Source organism: Curcuma longa, chromosome 4, assembly GCF_044706935.1.
Source record: "Curcuma longa cultivar G26 ecotype Majalengka, Jawa Barat chromosome 4, ITB_CL_G26_1.1, whole genome shotgun sequence".
Taxonomy (NCBI): Eukaryota; Viridiplantae; Streptophyta; class Magnoliopsida; order Zingiberales; family Zingiberaceae; genus Curcuma; species Curcuma longa.
In genome coordinates, this window is record NC_133864.1 from 21,559,289 (window position 1) to 21,586,098 (window position 26,810).

The window sequence follows — 26,810 nt, forward strand, 5'->3', positions numbered from 1 at the left end:
ATTTGTGTAATCGTTAAACTCTCTTTCGTAAGAGGGGAGTTACTTAGTTGATTACCCAACGTAAACAGTTAAACTAATCGTGGGCCTTAGAGTAGCAACCTGTGACTATGAATCAAGTAAAACACTTGTGTTTTTGTGTTGTATGTTTTCTTTCTACTGCTTTTACAACTTTGATCGTACGAATTCATGGGCAAATTTATGAATCTCGAAAACACTACCAATAGCGCTATTCACCCCCTCTAGCGTCTCAACGATCCTACAGCAACAACACATGTTGCGTTCGTTTCCGGGGCTTTCTAACTATCGTCGGTAATTTAATTCCGGCGAAGTCACAAAGGCACATGACCAGAACCTTTCCGGTGATGATGAAAATATCTGAAGCATGTAATCTTCTGGCAACGTATCTCGGCAGCACTCGATGTCTCACCAGCGGGTCCTGGCAGCGATCTCAGCTATCCGACAGCAGCTCCGACGAGAAGAGGATTTTTTCGGCGAAGCAACAACAGCTCTAGTGAGCTTCCTTGGTCGGCGACAGCATCCCACGAGGTTTCGACAGCCAGTAATTAACAAAAGGAAGGAAGCTCCGGCAGCTCAGCAAGGTCCGGTGATCGAGAAAGGGAGGAACAGCGGTGGTCGGTTCTCCTCACGTGTTCGATCGAAAATAGAGGGGCACGGAGGGAACAGAGGTTAGGGCTTCACAAACGATCAACCACAGACAGTCGACAAACTCCCTTTTAAAGAAGAAACCCTAACAACACCAGATTCCTTACCTTGTTCGCATGTCGGCAGATTAGAGGAGGATATCAAATCTCCTTCCTTCCTTGCACAAGGGCTGATGATTTTCTTCCTATTTTGCATGCGGCCGGTCGAAGGAAGATTTCCTTCTAATCTTGTGCGAGATCCGGCTGGGTCGGCTGTGAGGAGCGCGATTACGTTCGTAAGGAAGACGCCAAATTGGAGAATGAATGAACCGAGGATGTCGATTTAGGGTTTTTCCTGAAATCGGGTTTAAATCCGATTTGGTTCAGCTTGAACTGGGTTTGGTTTATTTTAGTTCATAACCAAAATGTTTGATTCAGTAACCAAACGACCTCTGATTTGATCCAAACAAATTTTGTTCGTTTCATCTTCTCAAGACGAAGCCAGTCATTGCTTCCATTTTGCCAAAATACCTTTCATCATGAACCAAACTAAGTTGATTCAATTTTGGTTTAAAATCAAATTGTTTGGTTCAATAACCAAATCATCTCTGATTTTGTTTATTTCATCTTCATAAGACGAAACCCATCGTTTTGCCTTTGTCCGATCTGACCGGACTTTATTTCTTTCATTTTGAGAATTCAATTCTTAAACTCGTTTTAAATCCTTCTAAGAATCTCGTAGTATGTGTGACCCAATAAGTTTTCGGTTATGTTGGTCGTTTGTAATTAATCCTTAATTACGGATCGATCATGAGTGACACCTAGTAGTACATCATGATCTCCAATTGATCGAAAAATCAACAACTAATTCCAGAACAATTTCTAAACCCTTCAGCATCCATAATAAAATGTGTCTTGTTCCTTTCACCGTCTTATACTCGCTTAGTTTAGGATATTGTTTGTGTGTGTTAGTCCCCGCTAGGTTGACTACGTCACATCTAATCCAAGTTTGCTTTCTTGTTCTGTGAATTCAAGTTACTCGTACATGTGTCCAATAGTGCCATACTCTTGACATGTGATATTTTGACCAAAGACTTTCAGTAATAATCCAAACAAGCGTCTGTAGGGTGTACATCTCTTTTATAAAGAGCAGTGAATCCTTTGTGGGCTATTCAAATACCTTCGGGCATTTTAACTTATACCCAATCATCTCGGGTCCATACCTCCTCGGAGATGTCTGCTTAAGATGTCAAAGTACAAGCCTCTATGACTAAAGCGACTTGAATACCGCAAGTCTAAGGAAACTCACACTTAAACAGCACTGAGATCTTCATTGACATACGTATAGAATCATATGAAGTATCACGATAGGTCACTCCAATGAACTAGTTTACCTTTAATTAGCATACACGTTTAACTCTTAACATTTAATATCTCCAACCAGCGAGAACAACTACTTGGTAAACTAAGGAGTATAAAATATGTTAGTTTCAACAGAATGTGTGACGTTCGGGTTCATCAATTCATCAACTAGGGATAATTTTAATACTTTCATAATTACACATATAGATATATTCACAAGTTGTGATCCAATTACAAATTCTCTCATGTTATAAATTGTATTATGGGCATTCAGTAAATAAGTTTAATCTCCAATCAAACATATAAAATATGCATTTAAATAGTAAATTTTTATTTATTTAATAAATAGTAGAATTGTAAGATGGTTGTCTTAGGATACCTCTCAAATATAATGTTTATCATAAAAAAACAACATCTGCCATACACACAAAATCAAAAGTTAGACCAAAACAAACATATTACCTAAGGAAAAGTACTTGCAATAAAATTGCTCTTATCATCAGCGGGTAAACTCTTGTTTTAGGTAAAGAAAAAGGTGGTAATCTTATTTCTTCTTTTCACTGTTCTCGATCCTTATTCAAGTAATCTCCGAGGAGATGAATCGTAACTGTGTAGGGTATCAACGGTTGTTTTCGCCTTGGGGCACTTCCTAAAGACTTGAAGATAATTAAGGCATAATGCCGATGCGATGCGATGCTCACTGAAAAAAAATAAAAATAAAATAAAATGCGATGCGATCATTTGGGTATCAACGGTTGTTTTCGCCTTGGGGCACTCCCCTCATTTTACTTTCCAGGCTCCCGGCATTATATTCGTCGAGGTCCCACATTTCCCGCCCTTGTTAATTCATGATTGTTTTACTTCTCCTCTCCTTAGGGTTTCCGGTGCCACCATCATCACCGTAGCACACTCGCATGGAAGCCCTAATTCCAGATGTTTCCCGGCTGCTCAACGACACCTTGAGCCCCGAGAAGGCCGTCCTCGCCTCTACTACTGATGCTCTGGACCAGCTCTCGGCCCTTCCCCACTTTTCCCTCTCCCTCCTCGCCGTCGCCACAGGTTGTTCCTTGTGTCTCTTGAGCTCTAATTTCTTGTACTGGGATTGCCTCTGGAATATGTTTTTGTTGGCTGTTGATTTTGTTTTTTTTTCTTTCTGTTATTCAATTATGTAGGCGGTGAAAGCCAAGGGCTAAGACTAGCAGCGGCTGCTTATCTGAAAAATTTCATCCGGCGTTCCACCGATGTCAAACAGTCATTTTTTGAAAGCCACACGTTTAGGAACCAGCTAGCTCAAGCTACGCTTCGAGCAGAACCTGCAGTTTTGAAAGTTCTAGTTGACGCTGTAAGTCTTCTTTATTTTCTCAGTGTTTTAAGTCATCCTCAGCGATCAGAATACACTTTATATGGATTCAAGTTTGTTGAGCTGGATTCACTATACTTCCTTAACAGTCATGAGATTCAGTATATTGTCTTGTCATGCGTGGACTGATTTGTTGTTACCACCCATGCCAAAAGATTGTACCACATGCTTGTGATTTATTCATCTTGAGCACAGTTAATCCTCAGTTATGTTCTTGCCATGCAGCTTTGTTGGATTGTCCTAAAGGACTTTGTGAAGGACTACTCTTGGCCTGAACTTGTGCCCAATCTAAAAACAGCAATACAAAGTAGCAATCTCATGATCCAAGGCAGGACTCCTGAGTGGAGTATCATCAATGCATTGACAGTGCTCCAAACAGTTCTTAGACAATTTCAGGTTTCTCTTTATATTGTGGAGTTATTTCATTATTGTAATCTATAGATGCTATTCATTTTGGATGATTTTTTACAGATGGTGCACAAGAAATACTTAGCTCTTTTCATATGAATTGTAGAATTCTTTAGATATTTAAATTTAGAAGCATGATTCAAAGGATTTTTTGTTTTTTTGCTTTTTTAGTTTGTTGCTCAATTAAACATTATTCTCTCTAGAATGACTGACTGTTTGTTTTTGATTAATCATGTCATTCTTGAATTCAACATACTCAGCCTTGTTTTTTTACCCTGAATTTGGCTTTCGTATGGTCTGATTGATTACTTGTTCTTTTACAGTATTTTCTTAATCCAAAAGTTCAAAATGAACCTGTACCTGTGCAGTTGGAGATAATAGCAAAGGACATTCTTGTACCTTTGCAAGAAACATTTCATGGTTTTGTTGATAAGGTTTTTATTGGTTACTCATCACACATCTTTCATATTTCATGAGTTCACTTGATGATGACCATATCTTCCTTTATCACAGGTATTATCATCTCAAAATTCATGCCATGATCAACTTCACAAAGAGTTAGAAGAAAGCATACTTATTATATGCAAGTGTCTGTACTTTAGTGTAAGGTTCCTATATGCATTAATACTGTGGATTTTTGTATCATTTCTATCCATTGAGCTATCTTTGTGCATTGTGATCATAGCCCACGAAGTTCCATAAATATCATATGCTGGCATTCAATTTTCTATATAATATTTGATGTCATGCTTGAATGATGGGTTGATTGGTTACATATCTAATAGATAGTTGGTCATGAAAGGTTTTGAAGTTTATCACCTTACATGTATCTGATGCAAATTCTGTTTTGGCAGTATATCAACTCTTTATTCTAATGTCAGAAGATGATTGATGTTTTTGTTGATAATCCAAAGCTCAAAGTTCACTAGGGACACTTGATGTCTCATTATTTCTTCCTGAGCACTGCTACGTAAGCCACCTTAGACATTGGAGCAACTCACTAGTAGATTGGCACTATAGGCATCAGCAGAGATGTCAGCATATTTTTCTTCTACCTTCTAGTGTGGTTGCAGTGGTGGCCATGTAACTTTTATACTTAAATATGTGTTTAAGATGTGTGCAATTTGTCACCACTTTTCTTTGATTAAGGATGAATTTAACTTACTTTGGCTACAATCATTTTATTGAGCCTGTTTCTTATCAGTATTCTTTATTTTTCTTCATAAATTGAGACTTTTTGATACTATTCACCATCCTATATCCTGGTATATGGATTATGATATACTATCTGACTAGTGAGCTTTTATTTAAATGATAAGGTGTAATAGAAATTCCTGTAAACATGGTATGCTCAGTAAATATATGTAAAGACTCTTTATGACCTATGTCTCAGTTATGATTGAATGTTCACTTTCTCTTCCCTCAAAAGCTTAAATTGCCATTAAATGATCCAATTTCTATGTGATGATACAACTTTTTTTTTTTTGAAAAATCTAGGTATATGAGAAGTAAACTTGAAACATGAAACCCAAAGAAGAAAGAATATGCAATGAAAAGTGGAATGTGTATAAATAAAGAGGTGATAGATGAGTAATCAACTGAGAGAAATAGATCCTAGTGATCCAGGAATTGGACTCATGGCCTGTGCCGTGTGACATATTTAATTGGATAGCCATTTATCCAAAAGAACAAACACAAGGGATATTTGATTGGATAAGTAGGTAACCACTTATCCAAAAGCTTCAACTATTAGAATATCTGATTAGATGACCACTTAAGCTGAAACCCAAAGGGCTCTATATCCATGTGCATGGTCAACACATTTCATGAGTACCTACACTATAATATTTTCTTGTATTGACTCTTGTTGTCGTCGTTTGCTTTATTGAATACTGCTGGTTCATTTGAAATCCAAGCAAAGGTTTAAGTTTTATGGTGATAGCTTTAGCCTTTCTATATCTATGACTAAGCTTCTTAATGTTGTCTACCGAGCAGAAAGTAGTCAATTAACAACTGTTAGAGACAGACAAATTGTTTTTGAGAATTGTGAATTCAGGTGTCTGACATTCAAGGGTAGATTGTGGCTATTATGGCCAAGGTTTCTGGAAGTTGCTAGAAAAATAGGCAGTATGTCTGCTTTCGGAGTAATGTGCGCGCTAATGTTTCTGCTTGAATACCTTGGTTGTTCTTTCTGCATTGCAACATACTATAATTTATAAGTTCAACTGATTTGTAGTTTTAACTCCAGACTTATATTATGCTGTTGCTATTGCTACTTGAGTTCAGAATACATTTTACTTGCAAGATCACTGTATTGTACCAGTAATACAAATATGTTTTTTTTCTTCTGTTTTTTAAATTTAATATACTAATATACTCATGTTTTTTTGCTATTTGAGTTTTAAATATTTAATTTTACAGATAAGGTCATACATGCCATCTGAACTGGGTCCTATTTTGCCTTCTTTCTGTCTTGACTTATTCCGGATACTGGACATGTTAAGTTTAGATCGTGCTTCTGAAGATGAATCTTTACTATTGCTTAAGATTGCAAAGAGGAGTTTGATATTTTTTTCTGGGTTAGTAACCCGCCATCGGAAACATGTTGACAGGTGACCCCTCAATGACCCATCATTTTTATGATTCATGAACATATTATACATTCTTTCCTTTCCCAGGTTGATACCTATTATAGTGGACACTGCATTCAAAGTAGCTAAGCAGAGTGCTTATATAAGTGTAAGTTTTAAGCATGCCCTATTTCTTCAATTACAGCTAATCAGTTAATGCCTCTCATTTTAACCATCTTAATCCACATGTATTTTTGTTATTTGTCAATAAATGCACAATGCATTCATGATAGATCTTTAACATTTGATGAAATTACAATAGGGTTCCTAATTTCTTATTTTTGGCATGGTTAGATATTCCCTTCCTCATTCTTTTCCTATAATTCTGTGTCTTCTTCTCTTAATCCTGAAAATCTGTGGAAATGCAGAACTTTGGTTTCTTATCGGAGCGGATTATCTCCTTGGCATTTGATGTCATTTCACATGTATTAGAAACAGGCCCGGTTAGTGCATGCTGTTTCCCTATCAGTTTGAACTTTTACAAGAATGATAATTTTGGATATAATCATAGTATAGGAATTGTTTCCACTGCTACATATGATGCTAACTCAAAGTCTTACTTTTAAGATCTGTTAGTCATGTGTCAAGAAATCCTAGCATTGTATCTTGGGAGTCGGAAAAGAGGCCTAAGCTGCTTTCTTTTTGTGATTCATGGTCTTATAGTTTTATCTTCTAGAAATTGTGTTTTTCATTTAATAACTTGTCTAACCTTTTTACAGGGATGGAGATTTGTTTCACCCCATTTTTCTTCACTTCTTGATAGTGCAGTGTTTCCAGCATTAGCTTTGAACCAGAAGGTATTTATGGAATATAATATCATTCTCATGCCCTCTTCGATAATACTCTATATTGTTTTCAAGCTGATAAAATTATATTAGTTGTTTGTGTGAGTTGTCTTTTAAGACAAGATGATGACTAGCAGACAAAGTGCTCTCTTATTAGGCTAATGATCCTTGATTGGGAGACAGTTGGGTGAATATTGAAGTGTTCCTTTGTATAAGGTTAGACAATCTTGGTAAATATTAGTATGCCTTAGACTTAGGTGCATGCCAATTGGGGCAGAATTCTTGATTGGTGCTATTTTCCCTAGTTTTTCCAGTTTTCCCTTGGATTTTCTGGTATACTATATGTATGACAGAAATGCTTAAACACAATTGCCTAAAATGAATGTAAGATATTGGTATTTGATTAACGTTAAACTTTTCCTTGAGTGTTATATAACATGTATGCAAGTGTAAACTAGTTTCTCTGAGTATTTGTGCTAATCATGTTTTCTAATTCGAAGGATATCGTGGAATGGGAAGAGGATACTGAAGAGTATATAAGGAAGAATCTCCCATCTGACAACGTATGATTATTTAGCTAAAATTCACAAGATTGTGTAATTTGTTCTTTGTGATGATGTCATCGATGTAATATTGCAGGATGAAATTTCAGGATGGTCTGAAGATCTATTTACTGCTAGGAAAAGTGCCATTAATTTGCTTGGTACCATTGCAATGTCAAAGGTAAATTTTTAGATATTTATCCTGTAAATTTTCTAAACCACTTTTTTCACTTAGGATAGTATAATACTTTCTATATAATTGGATTTAACACTATGGATCTGAAAGAAGTTGATCACCCAAAGTGCAAGTTTACTTAGCAGTTAATTTTGGTACACGTATCTTCTTTTAAGATGTCATACAGTGGTCTTATAGCATCAATTATTTTATCCTTATTTCTTTTGCTATACCATTATTGTGGTTATAGACAAGACATATTGTTATGGCTTCTAGGAAAATTTTATCCATTAACGGATAATTAGAAGATGAAGGGGAACCTTGGTGCGACGATAAAGTTATTGCCGTGTGACTTGGTGGTCACGGGTTTGAGTCGTGGAAATATCTTCTTGCAATACAGGGTTAGGTTGGATACAATAAACTCAACATGATCCGACCCTTTTCTGAGGTCCCGTATTATCAGAAGCTTTATGCATTGGGTTGGCCCTAATTGGATAATCAGAAGATGACCTGAAAATCAAATTGTTTACGTTAATGGAAGAAGATAAATAACTTAGGGAAGGATCAGTCCATCCCATCTCTTTGAAGTTAGGTTTTCTATGGACAGAATGATGATTGTGATTTTCTTGTAAAAAAAAAGGAGCAATCTGATATACGAAGTTCCCGCCAATGCGGGATTCCAAAGAAGAGTTTATTGTACGTAGTTTTATTTTGCTTTGCAAGAGGTTGTTTCTGAGATTCGAACTTGTATCACACGATAACTTTACCGTTGTGCCAAAGCTCCTTTTGAATTGTGATTTACTTGTAAACTGAGGATATTAAAAGAGTAGCCTTTTTTTTTGTCAATCATATTTAATACTTTGCCTCTTGGTCCTACATCAATTTAGTATATATATCATTTTGCTCAATGGTTTATAGCTACTGCTTATGTAACTTCTATTTGGAATGTGTGAACTTGTTAAACTTAAAATAATATTCTCTTTGGTGATCTAGTATTTTTCTGATTGCTTGCTTTATTTACAAGCTAACTTAAGTTTGGTTTATTGTTTCAGAAAGCCTAACCCAAACAAACAGAATTAAGTACCAGATTACATGACTTTTAAAACTTAAACAGATAAATATCTACATATTTGTATGTATGGTGTGAATCAAAGAACAAACATAACTGTACTGATCAGTTCCTTTGTGTTTGATTTATTTTTTGTTTCTTAAACAGTTTCATATAATTTAGTTAGTTCTTCATGACTGTTAAACTGCTCTTGTTCCTTGATGCTTATATCATTATTATGGAGGCATTGACAATTATAGTATGTATCTCACAGAATTTTCCATTAGTGTGTCCTTTTCTTAAATCTGCCTCCCTTTCATGCTTTGCACCACACCATAGCTATGGTACTCTATTGGTTTTTTTTCCCCATGTTCATCAACATAATTAATCAACATGAATTATTTGAGAAATCCAGTTGAGACCCTAGTTGGCCTATCTATTCCTCCACTTATTTTAAAATATGAACCTAAACAAGCTTTATTTAGTTATGCTATTCAAGTTCTGGCTATGGTTAATTCTCATTGGCATTTTTTTGGCGCTTATGTTGGTTATGAAGACATTTCTTTTCATGCATACATGTTTCATAGTTGAGTTTCAGTGATTTATGGAAATGATACATTTTGACCGTGTCGCCTGTTATGGTACAAGGTTTCAAATTATGTAATCAGTGAATTTGAGTTTTCTTAGTACTATGTACTTGTGATTGATTAATATGCTATGGTAGTCATTGTTTATGTTTATTTCAATTTGTTATTGTTTTCATACTTTTAATAATGACCACATCTTACTTTTGTATAATTATATGATAGCACGATTGACTATTTGTCACCTTAACTTGCCTTTTGTTATCTTAATTTCTATCTACTCTAAGAGTCCATTCTAGAAGATCCAGCCTTCCAATTTTGAGTGACAAGCTCTCCCTTCTCTCTAAGATTGTCCTAGTGGAGGGGATGATTGGAAGGAGGGGACGAGCTAGGAGCTACGTGGGGATCAACGGTGGTTGCTGTCGACTTTAGGTGATGCACATAAGTGGTGGTGTTGAGCACCGGTGCTACCATGTAGTGTGGGCTTAAGGTTTTTTTGTGAGTGAAGGTGGAGATAGAACATCGGTGCTACCGTGTAGTGTGGGCTTGAGGTTTTCTATGAGTAGGCAGTGTTGTTGGGGGGCCTGCTGCTAGGCGATGTGTTGTGCAGACGTAATTGTGCAGAGTGCTGTTGCGCTGTGCAAGAATGGTGCTAGCCGATTGTGCGTGATAGGGCTTGAGGTTTTATTTGCAAGCAGGAATAGAGGCCGAGGCTATTGTGTGCGTGTCCTTGGTGCGCATGTTGTTTGGTAGCTATTGACTAGTTTCCGATGTTCAATGGAAACACACCTTCTTGCTCAGGGAGAAACACAAGGGTTAAAGGCCAAATGGGGGGGGGGGGGGGGGGCGGTTGTAAGAGGTAAAGGGGTTAAGCAAACTGGGGAGGCGGTCCATGTTGTTGCAGGGAATACCAGATAATCAAACTTATATTTTGATTATGACAAAGAATTCAAGTTAAGATTATGTTGTGTACTAATGAGTTAATCTAAATGTGTAGGTAGCACAAGAAAGCCCTAGTTGGAGGTTAGGTTAAAATAAGTCTTAGTTGGAGGCTAGGTAAGAAGTCCTGGTCAGTGGGACTGGGCAAAAAGTTTTGGCAGATCGAGGACACCAAGCGAGAAGTCTAGGTGGGTCAGTGGACTGGACGTCTAGCAGATCGATAGATCAATAAAGATCAGACATCGAAAGGAAGTCCTCGGGGTCAGAAGATTGAATGTTGAGTAGGAAGTTCAAATAAGTCTAAAGGATCAGATGTTTGACAAAATGTAAACTCTCCTAAGAGTAGGTGAGGATGCACTCCCTTGAAGGGAACAGTAGGTGTCGGTCTGTCCTAGGGTTTCATTGAAATCCAAAGTCAAGACTAGACAGTTGTAAAACTGTCTAAATTTAAATTCCTATATTGTATTTGTATTTTTCTAACTCGGTGATGTAGGAAAGTGAGCTTGAAGGAAATCCAGAAATTGAATTCCAGGTGCCCCTATTAGATCCGGGCGCTCATATAAGATTTCTTTGGGCCAGCAAGGCAGATGAGGTGGCAAATCCCAATTGGCCGGGATACCTTAGTTTCTAGGCATTCGGAGAAAGATAAGATGCAGCAGAGCCAAGTCTGATCTGACAATCGCCATGTCAACATTTTAGGCGTCTGGAAGGGATCCAGGTGCCCGGAGATGCTAAGTCAGTGATTATAGTGGATCGGATAGCACGCGGTGGGGGCGCTTGGAAGGGAATCCAAGCGTTTGGATTACTCAATAAAAGCAACCGCGAATGGAGCATTCAGAAGATAATTCACAATGATTCTACTATTGCTGTTCACGTGCTCCACACTCTCGAGATGCTACTGCAACGCTAAGAGGCTATTGCAACGCCAAGACACTACACCGACACTGTGCTCAAATTCTCAAGGTCGGTAAACTAGTAGCATAGTTTTCTTTATCGTCTTTTGTGCATTCATTCTCTAGGAATGACAAACGTGTTACCGTTTCTCATTTTTGTAAAAGACGAGACTCTTTTTCATTGTGAGAAAAAGTCTATTAGTGAATTGCCCATCGAAAGCAATCAAGGACTGCGGACCTTGGAATAGCAGTCAGAGACTGTGAATTAAGTAAAATAAATGTGTTATTTACCTTGTGTTTTATTTTTTATTTTCCGTTGCATACTCTAAAGTATTTAAAATAAGTTTTTGAAAATAAATGAAAAAGCGAAGCGCGATATTCACCCTCCCTCTAATACTTTAAACGATCCTACAGTTCAATCACAGTACTCAAGCGATCAACCTCAGTTTGGGAAAGCTGGACAAGGGGCAGATAATGCATTTGATAATGGGATTGCTGACATGGCGATTGCAGGTCCTGAAGACATTGTTGAGGTGGCGACTATCGAAGCTGATGAAGTTGTTGAGGGTGTGACACACAAGGGAAAGCAAGCTGTGATTGAGTAGGAAGTTGTTCGGGAGATTCCTAGGTTAGCTCACAACTCAACTTGAGGTGCCCCAAGATGGACATAGGTTAGTTCCAAATGACCCAACAGAGGCGGCCAATGGAGAGAAGCTCGGAGATAATTATACCTGGCAAACCTATTCAGAGATAATAGAAAGATCAGCACGTCGATGCCCCTTCAAAAATTTGATTTTGATGATATTAATACCATGGAAGATGTATCAGGATATTATCTTGTAGGATGCTTCATGCAGCATAACCCTGGGCGGGCTGGTGTGATAGCTATCACGTTTCGAGGGTATACTTATTTGTAAGACTGGACAGTACCCCTAATGATACTGTGAGAAGGACTATCAATAGAACTCAGCTCGCCCAAACCAAGTATTAATGTAGTATAATAATGACTAGGTTATTAAAATGTTAATGCATGTATGTATGATCATGTGTACCTACTAAAACTACGTAAAGTGAACATAATTAATATTTTAACAAAAATCCAATATTCGATACGAAAAGAAAAGCAACCGAAACAACAAATGAAAAGAAACATCAACACAATTCGGAAGAATCCAATAATCAATATCAAGCGGGATCGACAAACACTGATCTCCAAGTGACACAAAAATAGTCGACACAACATGTCCTCTATTTGTTAGCTTGGAGGTCAAAGAAAGAAAGTGGGGTAGTAAGTACAAATTACTCAGTGGGTATAAGACAGATAGGGCATGATACTACGTGTAAGGAGATCAAAGGAAGCAATCTCAGGTAATATTACTTACTAACAAAAGTAAGAGCACCTACATAATTATTGGCTAAGAAGAGTAAAAAATAATAACATCACCATCTACTAACCTGCTTAACCAGGTATAACCAATAAACAGAAAGTATATGCAATACATTTTGCACAAACAAAATATGACAACCATTCTGTAATAAAAATCAATCAAGATCCTACACATAATAAGTCTTGACCGTAGGCAACAACATGCTACCATGGATTTCGTGGGCAACAGAGTGTAGGATGATCTTTGTTTGCATGCAACAACATGGTACCATGGATCTTGTGGGCAGATAGAGTGTACACATAGCTATCTAGCTAATGACTGTGCGCAATAACATGATATCACGGATCTTGTGGACAGTCTAGGTGTACAAATGACCATTGTCTGCACGCAACAACATGCTACCACGGTTCTCATGAAACACATCAATTTCTCTGACGCACAAAGAAACACTATCAATCATGCTTTTCTCTTTTTTTTCATTGACGAGAATAAATTATGGTGTTCGCAGGGTCCACATTTAGCCGCTTCCAATTCTAAACGTAAGAAAGGGGATAAGAGCAAAGGAAAGCGACAAGAATCTTCTACCGGGGAACTCCTAGTTATTCCATTCTTATCCAAGTTCCCCATGCCTTGTCATGGAGATAAGGCTTCATCAAAGATAGTACAGAAGTGAGTTTCTATCAATGCAGATCAAAATTTTAGAACAGAAATCATACATCACTAAGTAAATCTCCTTGGTATTTTTACTGCGTTTCATTTCACACTTATGCAAATTAATAATTCTGTATGTTTAATAGCATTTTGATTGTTGTGGCAGTTACTATGGTGTTTTGATGGCATATGGAGGTCTTCAAGATGTGAGTTGCTTCCTTTATTTCTTGTGAACATATTTTCCTCCTTGTTTGAAATCAAAAGAATGTATTTTTCTTTCTTTACAGTTCTTGAAGGAGAGAAATTCTGAATATACAACTTCTTTAGTTCGAAACCGTGTTCTTCCATTGTATTCATCATGCCCTTTTGTTCCATACTTGGTTGCCACAGCAAACTGGCTACTTGGGCAGTTATCTCCCTGCCTTCCTCAGGTGTGCATGTGACAACTTCCTCTTTCTTGTTGCCAACAGGTCAACACTAGGATTTATCATACATTGTGTCTGCTTCAGTTGAAGATTTGTACTAAAAGCAATAACTGTCTATCACACCCTTGGTTGGTCGCCATGGCTATTGGCATGCCGTGGCATCCACGACAGCTGAACATATAAGATATAGATAATGAGTGTTTTCAGAATTACCACTTTCAGGAACTAGTTAAGCTGTAAAAAGAATCTAGATAGATGAATTCAAATTTCTTAATTAATAATAGTCTTACCTCACTAAAGTGGAAAGAAACATGCAGGCCCTCATGGTTTGTGGAGTGGTAAAGCATTCAAAGGAACAATAAGGATTCAAATTCCAAATGAGATGAATATAAAGGTCGGCTTTTGAGTGTGTTGTGCTTCGGATTTACATGATAGGCAAACCAAGAGAAGGTTGTTTATTTTCAAGATTAATTGGATGAAGTTCGGACATTTAGATTATCAAAAAAATAAAAATAAAAATGCAGAAATAAATTATTTTAAATCTCATAAAATTCTCAAAAGCATGTGAAGCATCCTCAAAGCTTCCTCCTGGTTGAATACTAATCTCAACCCACTAAAGTCCTAGGCTCCTTCTCATGGCCTTGGAGCGGCAAGAGAAGGAAGGTTAGCAGATACAACTAATAGGGCAAGCAACATGATGAAATAATGAAAAAAGTAATATGCATTATGATGATAAACAGACAAAACATGTTATGATATTAATTGCAAGAATATAATGAACCACTAATTGCAATCCACATGTAACACCAATCAATAAACATAGTTAGACCTATTCTAGATGTTAATCCCAACACTTTTCTATTATATGAAGAGAGTGGTTCCCATGTATGCTCCAACACATGCATGACTACCAAAAGGTAGACTGAATGTGTTGCGTCCAACAGATCACCCTTGTTAACATTGCCAATTATCGTCAAGATGAGAAGAATGCTATAATTGTAAATTGGTCCAGAAATCATCTTGTAGGCTGAAAGGCCTCATTCATAATATAATCATCATTCACTATAAGCTTGCCGAATTCAATTGATTCTGACGTGGGTCTAAGAGTTGGATTGGGATTAACTCTAGTCGATAACAGTTTGTCCAACATCTTGGATATTTGTTCAAAGTTCATCGGAAAATTGAAAATAAAATCAAAATTTATGGAAATATCATTGCAAGCATATCAAATTAAGAATCTGGACGAATTGGTTTTTTTAAGAATCAGTTGATTTCTTACAGAGATATTATTTTCACTTGATGAGAAAAAACAAAAAAGGGTGGAGGGGTGGTGGAGAAAACTTGAGTTGCCTTGTTAATGCAGAGGGATCCATAAACTTTGAAAGATCATAATTTTTGACTCGGGTGGAATTACGGGATCTATAATATATCAAATCAAAGTTTGTTTAGAGATCTACATTAATTATCGGTGTAATCTCTAACAGCTTAATTTTAGGCCAAAAAAATATTATTTAAAGCCTTTTTGGAGGCTCTGAATAATTTTTTATTCTTTTATTAAGGTTATTTTCATCTTTTGTATCGTTAGGGTTTTGAGACTATTGAAACCTTTGTTGGTTGATGTTAGAGATTATCTTTGTTTTTGAGTTAATATTATTCAGTTAAACGTAGAGATGGATTGTTTTGTGATTTCCTGTGTCTTCTCTGTAAATTTCTCTGTTATAATTATCCTATATAGAATAATCATTATTTTGTCTGCATCAATTGGTATCAGAGCTTCAACATCTTCATAGGTGAAACTTCATCAGATTCAATGGCCGATTGTCGTGGTCGTAATAGGCATATTTCAATTGAGGAAGCCTAGTATTGTGATTGTAGTGGTCAGGATGTGGTGATTGAAGATTTACAGAGGCAAATTGCAGAATCAATCCAGTATTTGGCGGCACAGGATTTTGAAGATCGTGAGATCATTGATCTTGATTCTAATTTCACTTTCGAAAATCCATATCATAATCGTGCTAACGATACAGAGATCTTAATTTCAAGTTGATCTGCCCATAGTTTCTTGGTACGTTATAAGCAGAGGGATTTGTTGATTGAGTTACTAAAGTGGAGAGAATTTTTATTTATAAGTGCCCGACTGTGTGAAAGGGAAATTGATTGCCATCAAACTTAAAGATCGAGCATTAACGTGGTGGGAGTAGTTGTGATGCCCACAAGACAGACAGGGCAATGCAGATCGCTGATTGAGAGATGAAAAAAGATGAAGAGTCACTTTTTTCCATTCAGTTATACTTAAATTTTGTTTTAGCGACTTTATGCGTTGAGACATGGTGCAAGATCGGTTGATGATTATACAAAGAATTTTACTAGTTGATTGCTCGGAATGATCTATTTGAGACAGAGAAGCAAATGGTGGTATGATATTTAGGATGGTTGCGCTGACCCTTACAAGATGTCCTTAGTCTTTAGTTGTTGTGGACTATTTCAGAGGCCTACCAATGTGTATTGACTATTGAAAAACAATAGAACAGAAAACCAATGATTAGGGGTGACTAATACAGTTGGCTAGTTCGCTGTTAGGATTCACGCCTTATCTCACAGCCATTGCAGGTTAATTCTCATTCCACTATCAAATGTTTTTGTTGTGGTGAGCAGAGGCATAGAGCAATCGATTGCAAGAAACTTGCTAATCAAAAGGTCAAAAATTTATTGATTGAAGAATACGTGGAAAATGAGATTGGAGTTAGCGAGCCGGTGTATGATGATGATGAAGTTAAGGAGGTTTTTTATGGTGATTGCCATGAGACTTTAGTCGTTCGCAAGAGTCTGCAGATTCCCAAGGGCGATTGGGAGATGATTGGTTGAGAACTAATATTTTTCACACGACTTGTATAGTTGCAGATAAAGTCTATAAAATGATCATTGACAATGACAGTTGTGAGAATGTTGTGTCCGAGGACACCAACTAGAAATTATAGTTGAAGACAGACTGCTATCTTAAGCTATACAAGTTGTGGTTGAATTAAGATAGTGAGGTAACAGTAGATAAACGATGCCTATATATCTTTTTCAATTGACAACAAATATTTTGATAATACTAGGTGTGATGTCATGGTTATGAATACATGTCATATATTATCGGATCGACCTCACAGTATGATCGTAGTGTTATTCACGATGGACGAAAGAATACGTATACCCTTAACATTAAGGGAAAAAAGATTGTGTTGGTGCCTCGGCGGAAAGGAATCACTCTTATCTTTGTAGCCAATAATACTAACATACTTTCTATGTTCAGGTTTTTAGATGAGATAAAGCATGGACATGTAATTTATGCTTTTCTGCCTTGTAAGATCAATGCAATAGCCATAGATCCTGATTTACCAGTAGAAGTGCTGTAGTTAGTAGATTTTGTCGAGTTGATGTCAGAAGATCTTTCTCCTAGGCTACCACGTATGAGAGATATCCAATATCAAATTGACCTTGTTTCGGGGTCGAATTTGTTGAATCGACTAGCATATTTCTTCAGTCCCAAGGAGGTCGAAGAATTGCAACAACAAATGATAGAGCTATTAGGAAGGAGTTATATTCGTGAGAGCATGAGCTCGTTACAGTCTTTACCTTGCTTATGCTAAAGAAGGATGGTTTGTGACGTATGTGTGTTGATGGCTGAGCCATCAACAAAATTACTGTGAAGTACAACTTCCAATTCTCCATTTCGATGATATGTTGAATCAACAGTCTAGCTCCAAGGTCTTTTAAAAAATCGATCTTAAAAGCAGATACTGCCAGATTAGGATAAGGTTGGAGATGAATGGAAGACAATGTTTAAGACGTAACATTGGTTATATGAGTGGATAGTCATGCTTTTTGGGCTGGTCAAATGCGCCCAACATATTCATGAGGTTCACACTTTGATCGCCTCTATGCTATTTTTTAATGGCTAAAAACGGAGTGTCTCTTTATCAATAAGAAGTGTTCCTTTTTTACTATGTTAGTAACTTTTCATGGTTTTGTTGTACCTACTAATGGTGTTCACGTAGATCAATTAAAGATAAACGCAGTCTTGAAGTGCCTCTTTATCAATAAGAAGTGTTCCTTTTTTACTACATTAGTAACTTTTCATGGTTTTGTTGTGTCTACCGATGGTGTTCACGTAGATCAATCAAAGATAGACGCAGTTTTGGAGTGGTCTAAACTAAAGACCTTGCACGACGTCAAAAGTTTTCATAGATTGACTTTTTTCTACCATCGATTCATTATAAACTTTAGCACTCTGATCGCTCCTATCACCGAGTATCTCAATAGGCGTGATTTCAAGTGGTCAGAAGAGGCCGATATTAGTTTTCAACTGGTCAAACAGAAGATGACTGAGGCATCAGTTTTGACACTCTTTAATTTCAACAATGTTCGAGGTCAATTGTGATGCATCTGACATTGACATTGGTGGTGTTCTGAGTTAGTCAGAGTGTTCAGTTGTTTTCTTTAGTGAGAAACTATCTGGATAAAAAAATATTCTATTTATGACTTGAAATTCTATGTCATAGTTCAGTCCTTGAAATATTGACGACACTATCTACAGAGCTCATTCTGTTTATTGATCATGAGACCTTGAAGTACATTAATGGTCAATACAAATTGAGTAGACGATATGTCAAGTGGGTGACTTACTTGCAAGAGTTCACCTTTACGCTGAGGCACCAAGTGAAGAGTCTGAACAATGTCGTAGATGTCCTGAATTGTCGTTCTTCACTACTTACCACCATGAGTATCAAAGTTGCAAGTTTGGAGGTTTTTGCAGACATGTATGCAGTTGATCCATCCTTCGGAAGGTATCCAAGTGGTAAATGATGGTTACCGCTATGATTTTATTTTATATAATGGTGATCTGTTTCATGAATTATAATTGTGCATTTCAGATTGTTCATTGAGGCAATAGATTATAAGTGAGTTTATAATGAGGGACATTTTGGTAATGATAAGACATTGACCTTTATCTCTTCTGATATAGCTCATTTTGTGGATCGATGTTATGAATGCCAGCAGTCATAGGGAAGTCTTATGAATGCAGACTTGTACACTCCCTTACCTATTTTTGAAGCTTCTTGGTTCGATGTAAGTATGAATTTTGTGTTGGGCTTACCCCACACCCAATGAGTCTTGGATTCTATCCTAGTTGTGTTTGATAAATTTTTTAAGATGCCCATTTCGTAGCTTGCAGGAAGACTAGGAATGCTATTTGAATTGTCCATCTTTACTTCAAGGAGATCGTGCGTTTACATGGTCATCACTTCATATCGTGATACTAATTTCATCAGCAATTTCTGAAAGATCTTATGGGGGAAACTGGGAACACAGTTAAACTCTAGTAGCGCCTACCACTCCTAGATAGATGGTTAGACTGAGATGATGAATCGAAGTTTGGACAATCTTTTGAGGCATTTGGTAGGAACTAAGCCGAAGCAGTGAGATTTGACATTACCTCAAGCATAATTTGCCTATAATATATCAAAATACAAAACCACAAGTTTAAGTTCTTTTAAGGTTGTCTATGGGCAGAACCCATCTGGGGTGCTGAACTTAGCTCTTATCCCACATATAGGATAATTTAGTCCTAAAACAGATGAGATGACAAAACATTTTTGGAGTGTTCATGAGTCATTCATTCATTTCATTCAACTACTATCATATACAAAAAACTAAACTAACTAACTAAACATGCAGCGGAATATACTACCATTAATTTAAACAGATCTATATATGATAGCAGTGTATTAATAACATAACAGCTAACAAATAACAATTAACACTAACCTAGGTTACATGGCAATCCTAGGTTATATAGTTCTACACATGATAATTAAAACATGATTTAACATGCAACAGGAAATAAACATGGTTTGCATGGCCAAGGCTTAATCACGTCACCACCACACACATCTCCACAGCCCTGTCCTGCTGCCTCCCATGTGCTCAGTACCTGTTAACTGGATCTGCAATATAAGGAAAGCATCTATAAGCATAAAGCTTAGTAAGTTCCTTTCCTACTCACAAAATCCAATCGTTACAAAACATCATAACATTAAAGCATAAAAGCATATTTCCTAAACATGCATCTTCAATCATTGGTTATTCACATCATATCATAAACATGAAATTCATTTCCTTTTGAAAACATTTAAACATAATCATCAACATCTTTGGGGATCCCTGGCTTGTACCCATTCATTTCTTTTGCGCGCATACATACCAAGTAGTACGAGGTAGCTAATCCCGACTACACGGTTTACTAGGTCTTCTCAAATGTCCTTCAACCTAGGGGCAACTTTTGGAGCCCATCCCTGGAATCCCTTTCGGGTTCCGGTACAAGCCATTCTTTCAAAGTAAAATACTTTTTATACTTTCCTTTTCCATCATAGTATGAATGTTCCATAACATTTTCTTTCATTCATAATGAACATTCATATGTCATTACATGAATTCAACATAAGGTATGGTAAAAAATCGTATGTCTCATAACATTTAAACCTAAAATTAGGTTTGGTTGCACTTTCTTCATAAATGTAGCTTCACTAAGCTTCATGCACTTTAATTCGACCACACCAGAGGACCTATGTCCCTGTAATCGATCAGAAGATCGATTGGTGGGATTTAAATTGATCCGATGGTCCATTCTGTTAAAATCTTCGTCACAGTAACCTCTGTAATCGATCAACCGATCGATTACGGAGGCTTAATCGATCAGAAGATCGATTCCTCCATTAACGCGTCCACAGTAGGCTTGGTAATCGATCAACCGATCGATTACAGCCTCGTAATCGATCAGCCGATCGATTACGGCCTCTTAATCGATCGGGTGATCGATTAAGAGTCGCGATTTCATTTCTCGTTAAAGCGTGTAATCGATCGGGTGATCGATTACACCCTCTGGTAATCGACCAACGAGTCGATTACCAGGGTTTCTGCTCTCGGTTTCTCGGTTTCTAAGTTCTGTTATACCAAAACTTGGCACATACAACCACCAATTTAACGAGATTACCACCTAACAGCATATAGATCTAACAAAGAATCCTTAGGTTTTGTTTATCATAGCATACGAAAACCTAAAACATGCTATAAGCCTTTAAACGGAACCACTATCTATAACAAGCAAGCATGATGTATCTAAGCAGCAGTAATATCTTTAAACGAAGAACATGGAAAACATACAGCAGTAACCCCTTTTTAAACCGAAAAACACATTAACATGGCATGATTTCCAAGAACTATCATAACCATAAGCATAGCATGATTTACCTATAGAAAACTATCAACGTAACCATTATATTGCAGGTGAGAAGGGACTTACAGTTCTCGCAATTTCCTAAGGCCTCCTAGGTCTCTTGGGTCTCTCGGCCAACAGCAACAGAGAGAGAGAAACCGAGAAGAGAAGGAAGCAACAAGCGAAAAGAGAAAAGAGTCGAGAGGAGGGTTTATAAAGAGAAGAGGGTTAGCAGTTGCGAAGCCATTACCTCCACGATCCAACCCCACTCTTTCCTCTCCGTTTGGTTTAATGTAATCTAATAAATCCTTAGGTTTAACAAGCGTTGCCCTCCCTTCTTTAACAAGAATTCACTACTATCTCATATGGTTAACTTGGCTTGCTTCATATTGGAGGTCCAAGGGTCAATCCTTGGCACCTCCCCATTTCTTTTCTTTTTCTTTCTTTTTATAGCAAAAGCCTTTTAACCCAATACAAGAAACATTTTAAGCCATTTCTTTTTGCCTAAATGTTTATTCATTTTTATCATAAATACTTCTATCATTTACATAACCATTTATCCAAAATTTATTGAAGGAAAATTCGGGTATTACATTAGATACTTTTTGATGGTAGTGATTTTGTTTGGGCTGTATTAATTTGTGATCGTTTTTCTATTAGCAAGTATAATAAACTTAAGATCGGAAGATTGGACCATGTGATATATTGTAGAAGATCAATGATAATGTTTACAGATTGCGCCGTTCTAGTCACTTGAAGACTTTTAATGTTTTTATATGAAGCATAAGTCCTTGTTTTGTGGATTCTGTGACACTACTCTAAACTTGAGGACGAGTTCTTTTTAACCCTGGACGACTGATGCAGGGAATTTGTAAGCTTTGAAAGATCATAATTTTTGACTCGGATAGAATCACGAGACCTATAATATATTAAATCGAAGTTCGTTTAGAGATCTACATTTGTTATCGGTGTACCCTCTAACGATCTAGTTTTGGGGCAAAAAAAATATCGTTTAAAGTCTTTTCGGAGGCTCCAAATATATATATTTTTGTCTTTTTATTAAAGGTATTTTCGTTTTTTGTATTGTTAGGATTTTGAGATTATTTAAATCTTTGTCGGTTGATGTTAGAGATTATCTTTGTTTTTGAGTTAACAATATTCAGTTAAATCTAGAGACGGATTCTTTGTGTTTGACGATTTTCTGCCTTCCCTGTAAATTTCTCTGCTAGAATTAGAATACAGAATAATCGTTATTTTGTTCGACGTTACTTATTGTAACCTTTTTGCATGGAGAGAAGAAATAGAGAATCCATCTTCAAGAGAGGGAATGATGAGGAAGATTCTTGCCTTTGAATAGGAGAAGAAGAGGAAGTTGATTTATCTTTGAGCATAAGAGAGGGTGTAGGGTTGTGAGTCATAAACTAATGAAGATTATTAATTAAACTAATATGTTATGGCACATCATGTAGGATCGGAAGACGTGATAGAGGGGTGGAGAGTGGGGGTGAATATCACTTCTTTAAAAAATAATTTTTTTTTTATGAGAACAAGAGTCGTAGCGGAAATATAAAACAAAAGCTAATATGGGTGGTTACATGGTCATAGTCCAATGACTGCTACTCCAAAGCTTACGATCCGTTGGATTGTTTTTAGATAGACAATCAATTAAAGCTCTCCTTCAGAAAAACTTTCAGAGAAGGAGAAAAATTCATTACAAAAGAAGAGAATAATAACACACTACTACCTCTTTAAATAGAATGCAAGTAATATAAAAGTTATCAACAACAATTTAGTATAATTTGGAGTAGGTTGTCGGAAAGTAGATTGATGCGGTAGACTTGCAGAACTTGCTTCAAACAACGAGACAAAAGAATTGGATCGTAAAGAATTATTGTGCAGAGCCTCGGAACTCGAGCTTCTTTTATAGCTTTTATCTGGTGGATTGAATACCTCGTTCAGTCGACTAAACCTAATCAAATCCTACTGTGTCTGCGCTTGATTTCGAGGTTTTTTGATCGACTGAACATTTTGTCGGTCAATTGAACCTTATTCCTTTCTTTGTTGTTTCGATTCGATCAGATCCAATTCCACACAATCTGCTTGATCAGTCGATCGATCCTCCTGATCGGTTGATTGAATCCTAAAGCTTCCTTTGTTGTCTGATCTGATTGCATCCAGTCCTCTATTTCTGTATAGGTTCGATTGACGAATCCTTATTATTGGTCGACCAATCTTTTATTTCCTTTTGGACTTGGATCCTATCTGATAATCCTTATCTTCAAATTGGTCGATTGAATCTCCCTGTTCGGTCGACCGATCCTAGAAGACTGTGTTTTCTACAAAACAAAATTAGTACAACAATAATAATAATAATCCTACAAAACAGAGTTAGAAATAGTTATATATATGCATCAATTATTTTGACAGTTAGATTGTTTGATCTCGACTTAGAACTCTCAGTTGGTTTCTAAGTCGGACTATCGCCTAATCAATTTGTTGCAAATTGGATACGTCCTCACTGCCTTTCAATTTGAAAGGTCTTTTAAGGACTTATCTTATTTGCCAAATATTCGATCTTGTTTGGACTTCTTCTGCTTAGTGTTTGATCGATCCAATCCATTAAGATTTTCTTGCAACACCAAAATAGCATAATAGATAGAAGTTGTAATGCAAAACAGTGTTAGCAACACTATGCTTCTGTCGACCAAATATGCTGGTCTGGTCGATAAAAAATCTTGTTTCGATCGCTCAAATCTATTGGTCTCACTTGCTTGGAGTTCACTCTTCAAAGACTTCTCATTACTTAGGGTTTACTCCCCTATGATTTTCTCTTTGTCAAGTATCCAATTACCTTTGATTTGCTTGGGCTTATCCCTTATTAGACATTTGGTCATTCTTGACCTGTTTGAATTTTCTCTTTGCCAGACATCCAATCAACTTTGATCTACTTGGACTTTTTCCTTGCCAAATATTTTGTTAACTTTTACCTACTTGAACTTTTCCCTTTGCCAATCATTCGATTAATCTTGACCTGATTGAATTTTTCCTTTACGAATCATCTGGTAAACTTTGACATGCTTGGATTTTTTTTTTCTGTCAGTCATTCGGTCAACTTTGACTTGATTGAACTTTTCCCTTGGCTAAGTTAGTCTTGACCTATTAAGACTTCTTATTAACTTGGTCAATCTTGATACTTAGATCTCATTAAATATATTGTTAAATAAACATTAAAATCTTAGACAACATATCATATATATTAATTAGTAATAGAAGGGCTGCATTTTTTTGCCTTGAATTCACATAGGTTATTAATTTCTTTATAGAGATTATAATAATTAAATAATATATTATTGAAATTAATTGATAATGTTGTAACCGTATTAATCTATTTGATAGTTAGTAAATTATATTAGGTGTTAAATGTCTACAATTAAACAATTACTAATTTACTATAATATAGGTAATCAATAATACAAAACAGCTATTACCAACAAGTAAAAAAATTAATAGTAATATATAATATAAATATATCATATTTGATTAATAAATAATAATATCTTGAGTAGTACAAAAATAATAATAGTAATAAGTGTGCTGTCCGACACAACCAATATATCTCATTCTGGTGAAACATCAACATAAAGGAGTCACTGACATGTTGACCTAGACTGGACCATGGGTTTCCAAATTAGACCAGGTTCGGAATCTTAACTGGGGCAATGGGTTGGTTACCGTTGACCCAATTAGATGGGTCGGAATAGATAGTTTGAAGCACTGTTTCATGTAATTTTTTTTAAAAGTGACCATTAGAACAATCAATTAATTGACCGTTCTAAATGTTGGATGTTTTTTTTGAACAATTTAGATATCATTTTTCATTCAATGACTACGATTAACTAACCGTATCGGCGATTTCAATCGTTGGATGAGCTTTTGTTTATTAAATGGTCTAGATACCATTTTTCAATCAATGCATACATGATTGAGTGTTTGTTATTTCTAAAACTCTAAAAATAAGCTACTCTATTTTATTATTTACATCAACTTTACTTTTGTCCCTATATTCTCAAACCTATTTTTTTTTTAACTTTAAGTCTTTTAATTTAAATGAAAGGAAACTCATCTCGATCTTAGAAGGGCAAGGAAATAACAATTACAAATTTAGATCTTGATGATATTGAACCATTTCTGACAATAGAGCTGCAAGAAAGTTGCGAGATAGTCCATCTCTAAAATCATCTATTTTTCTATACATTTTGAGAAAATAACTCTTCCATTTAGGGAAAATGCATGTAAAATGTAAGTATTATAATGCATCTTACAAATTTCAAGCAAGTGGGATTGAGTCATTGAAGTGATACATCGAAACTAAGCACCTGGTTGAGTTTGGAGTTGATCATTCTCAAACACAATTATTTATATTTTTATTGACTAGTGGAGGAACCGACTCTAGTTTAAATATTCTCGTATTAATTTAACAGAATTATTAACTATATTTATTTTTGTTGAACATCTTTCTTTAGTTCTAGTTTAAAGTGCACATTGTATCAAGAATCACTTAACTTAGCTACTAAACGTGGTTCTTCGAACCACACTTACTCATATATTTGGAGTGGCCATTGACAAATTCATTGATATATAGGTGGGATTGACAACTTTTAGTCAATTTAAAAACATTTACTAACATATCGAGTGTTTGATGAAATACACATTGCTTATAATATATCACTTGATGGATTAACTTCTAAAATATTTTTAATATCATTTAATAATGTTAATTTTAATACTATTTGAAAAACTTAAAAATTGTATGTCAACGTGCTATTGACGGCTTATATTTTTATATTCAATGTGCACATCATGTTTTAAATTTATGCATGCAAGATGGATTAAAAATTAAAAAAAATCAAATTAGAGCAATTATTGCTATTTTTTATTTGTGGTCACATTCTAATATAATGAAATAATAGAGTAGATGTTGTAAATTTAATGGAATGAGATCTAAAAAATTTTCACGTGATATACAAATACGTTGAATTTAACATATAATTTATTATAAGATTCATTTCAATATATAAAATTATTTTGTTCATGTTTTATACAAAATACTAATAGTACTAATGTATAGTTATTTTTATGCCAATGGGAAATTTTAAAAGTATTTAATAATGCAATTGAATAATTATTAATATTTATTATCCTATTACTCATTTAGTTGTAATCAATTTTTATAACATAGTTTTAATTTTAAATAATTATAATGCTTATAAAATATAATCTTCTCAAGTGTTAGTATTGAAGGTAAAACGGGAGAAATATTTTTATTATATTCCTTATATTTATTTTGTTGCATTTTATTTTAGATCTTGTATTTAAATTAGATGTTTTATATGAAATGTTAGTTATATGTTATAACACTTTAATACCATTTAAAGTTTTTTATTTTCTTGATCCGACTATTATGATATAAAATACTAAAATCATTTTATATAATATTTACAAAAACTATAGTTTAAAATATAGATTAGAAGGTAATATGACTAAAACACAAAATATTAGTCGTGGAAGTAGTAGATTAAAACTCATGAAGGCACAATTTTTATTACGAGTATGGACGAAACATCTGCGAGGATGCTTAAGTTTCAGATAGGAAATATTTTATGACTTTTTTCGATTTCAACAAATACAAGCGAATCAGATTTCTATATTTTATGATGG

The 26,810-nt window shown here is 35.7% G+C and overlaps 1 protein-coding gene across 1 annotated transcript in view; it reads left to right on the top strand.

Moving 5' to 3' along the window:
• The first annotated feature begins 2,903 nt into the window (after positions 1–2,903).
• Positions 2,904–26,810, top strand: part of LOC141827382 (uncharacterized) — a 74,920-nt gene continuing 51,013 nt past the window's right edge. Inside the window, exons 1-14 of the mRNA XM_074714610.1 lie at positions 2,904–3,062; positions 3,176–3,345; positions 3,589–3,759; positions 4,095–4,205; positions 4,285–4,374; positions 6,193–6,383; positions 6,450–6,510; positions 6,770–6,844; positions 7,121–7,198; positions 7,687–7,749; positions 7,826–7,909; positions 13,264–13,424; positions 13,573–13,612; positions 13,694–13,837. Of these exons, the coding sequence (XP_074570711.1) occupies positions 2,918–3,062; positions 3,176–3,345; positions 3,589–3,759; positions 4,095–4,205; positions 4,285–4,374; positions 6,193–6,383; positions 6,450–6,510; positions 6,770–6,844; positions 7,121–7,198; positions 7,687–7,749; positions 7,826–7,909; positions 13,264–13,424; positions 13,573–13,612; positions 13,694–13,837 (1,584 nt within the window). The 5' untranslated portion in view covers positions 2,904–2,917. The remainder of the gene's footprint in view (positions 3,063–3,175; positions 3,346–3,588; positions 3,760–4,094; positions 4,206–4,284; positions 4,375–6,192; positions 6,384–6,449; positions 6,511–6,769; positions 6,845–7,120; positions 7,199–7,686; positions 7,750–7,825; positions 7,910–13,263; positions 13,425–13,572; positions 13,613–13,693; positions 13,838–26,810) is intronic.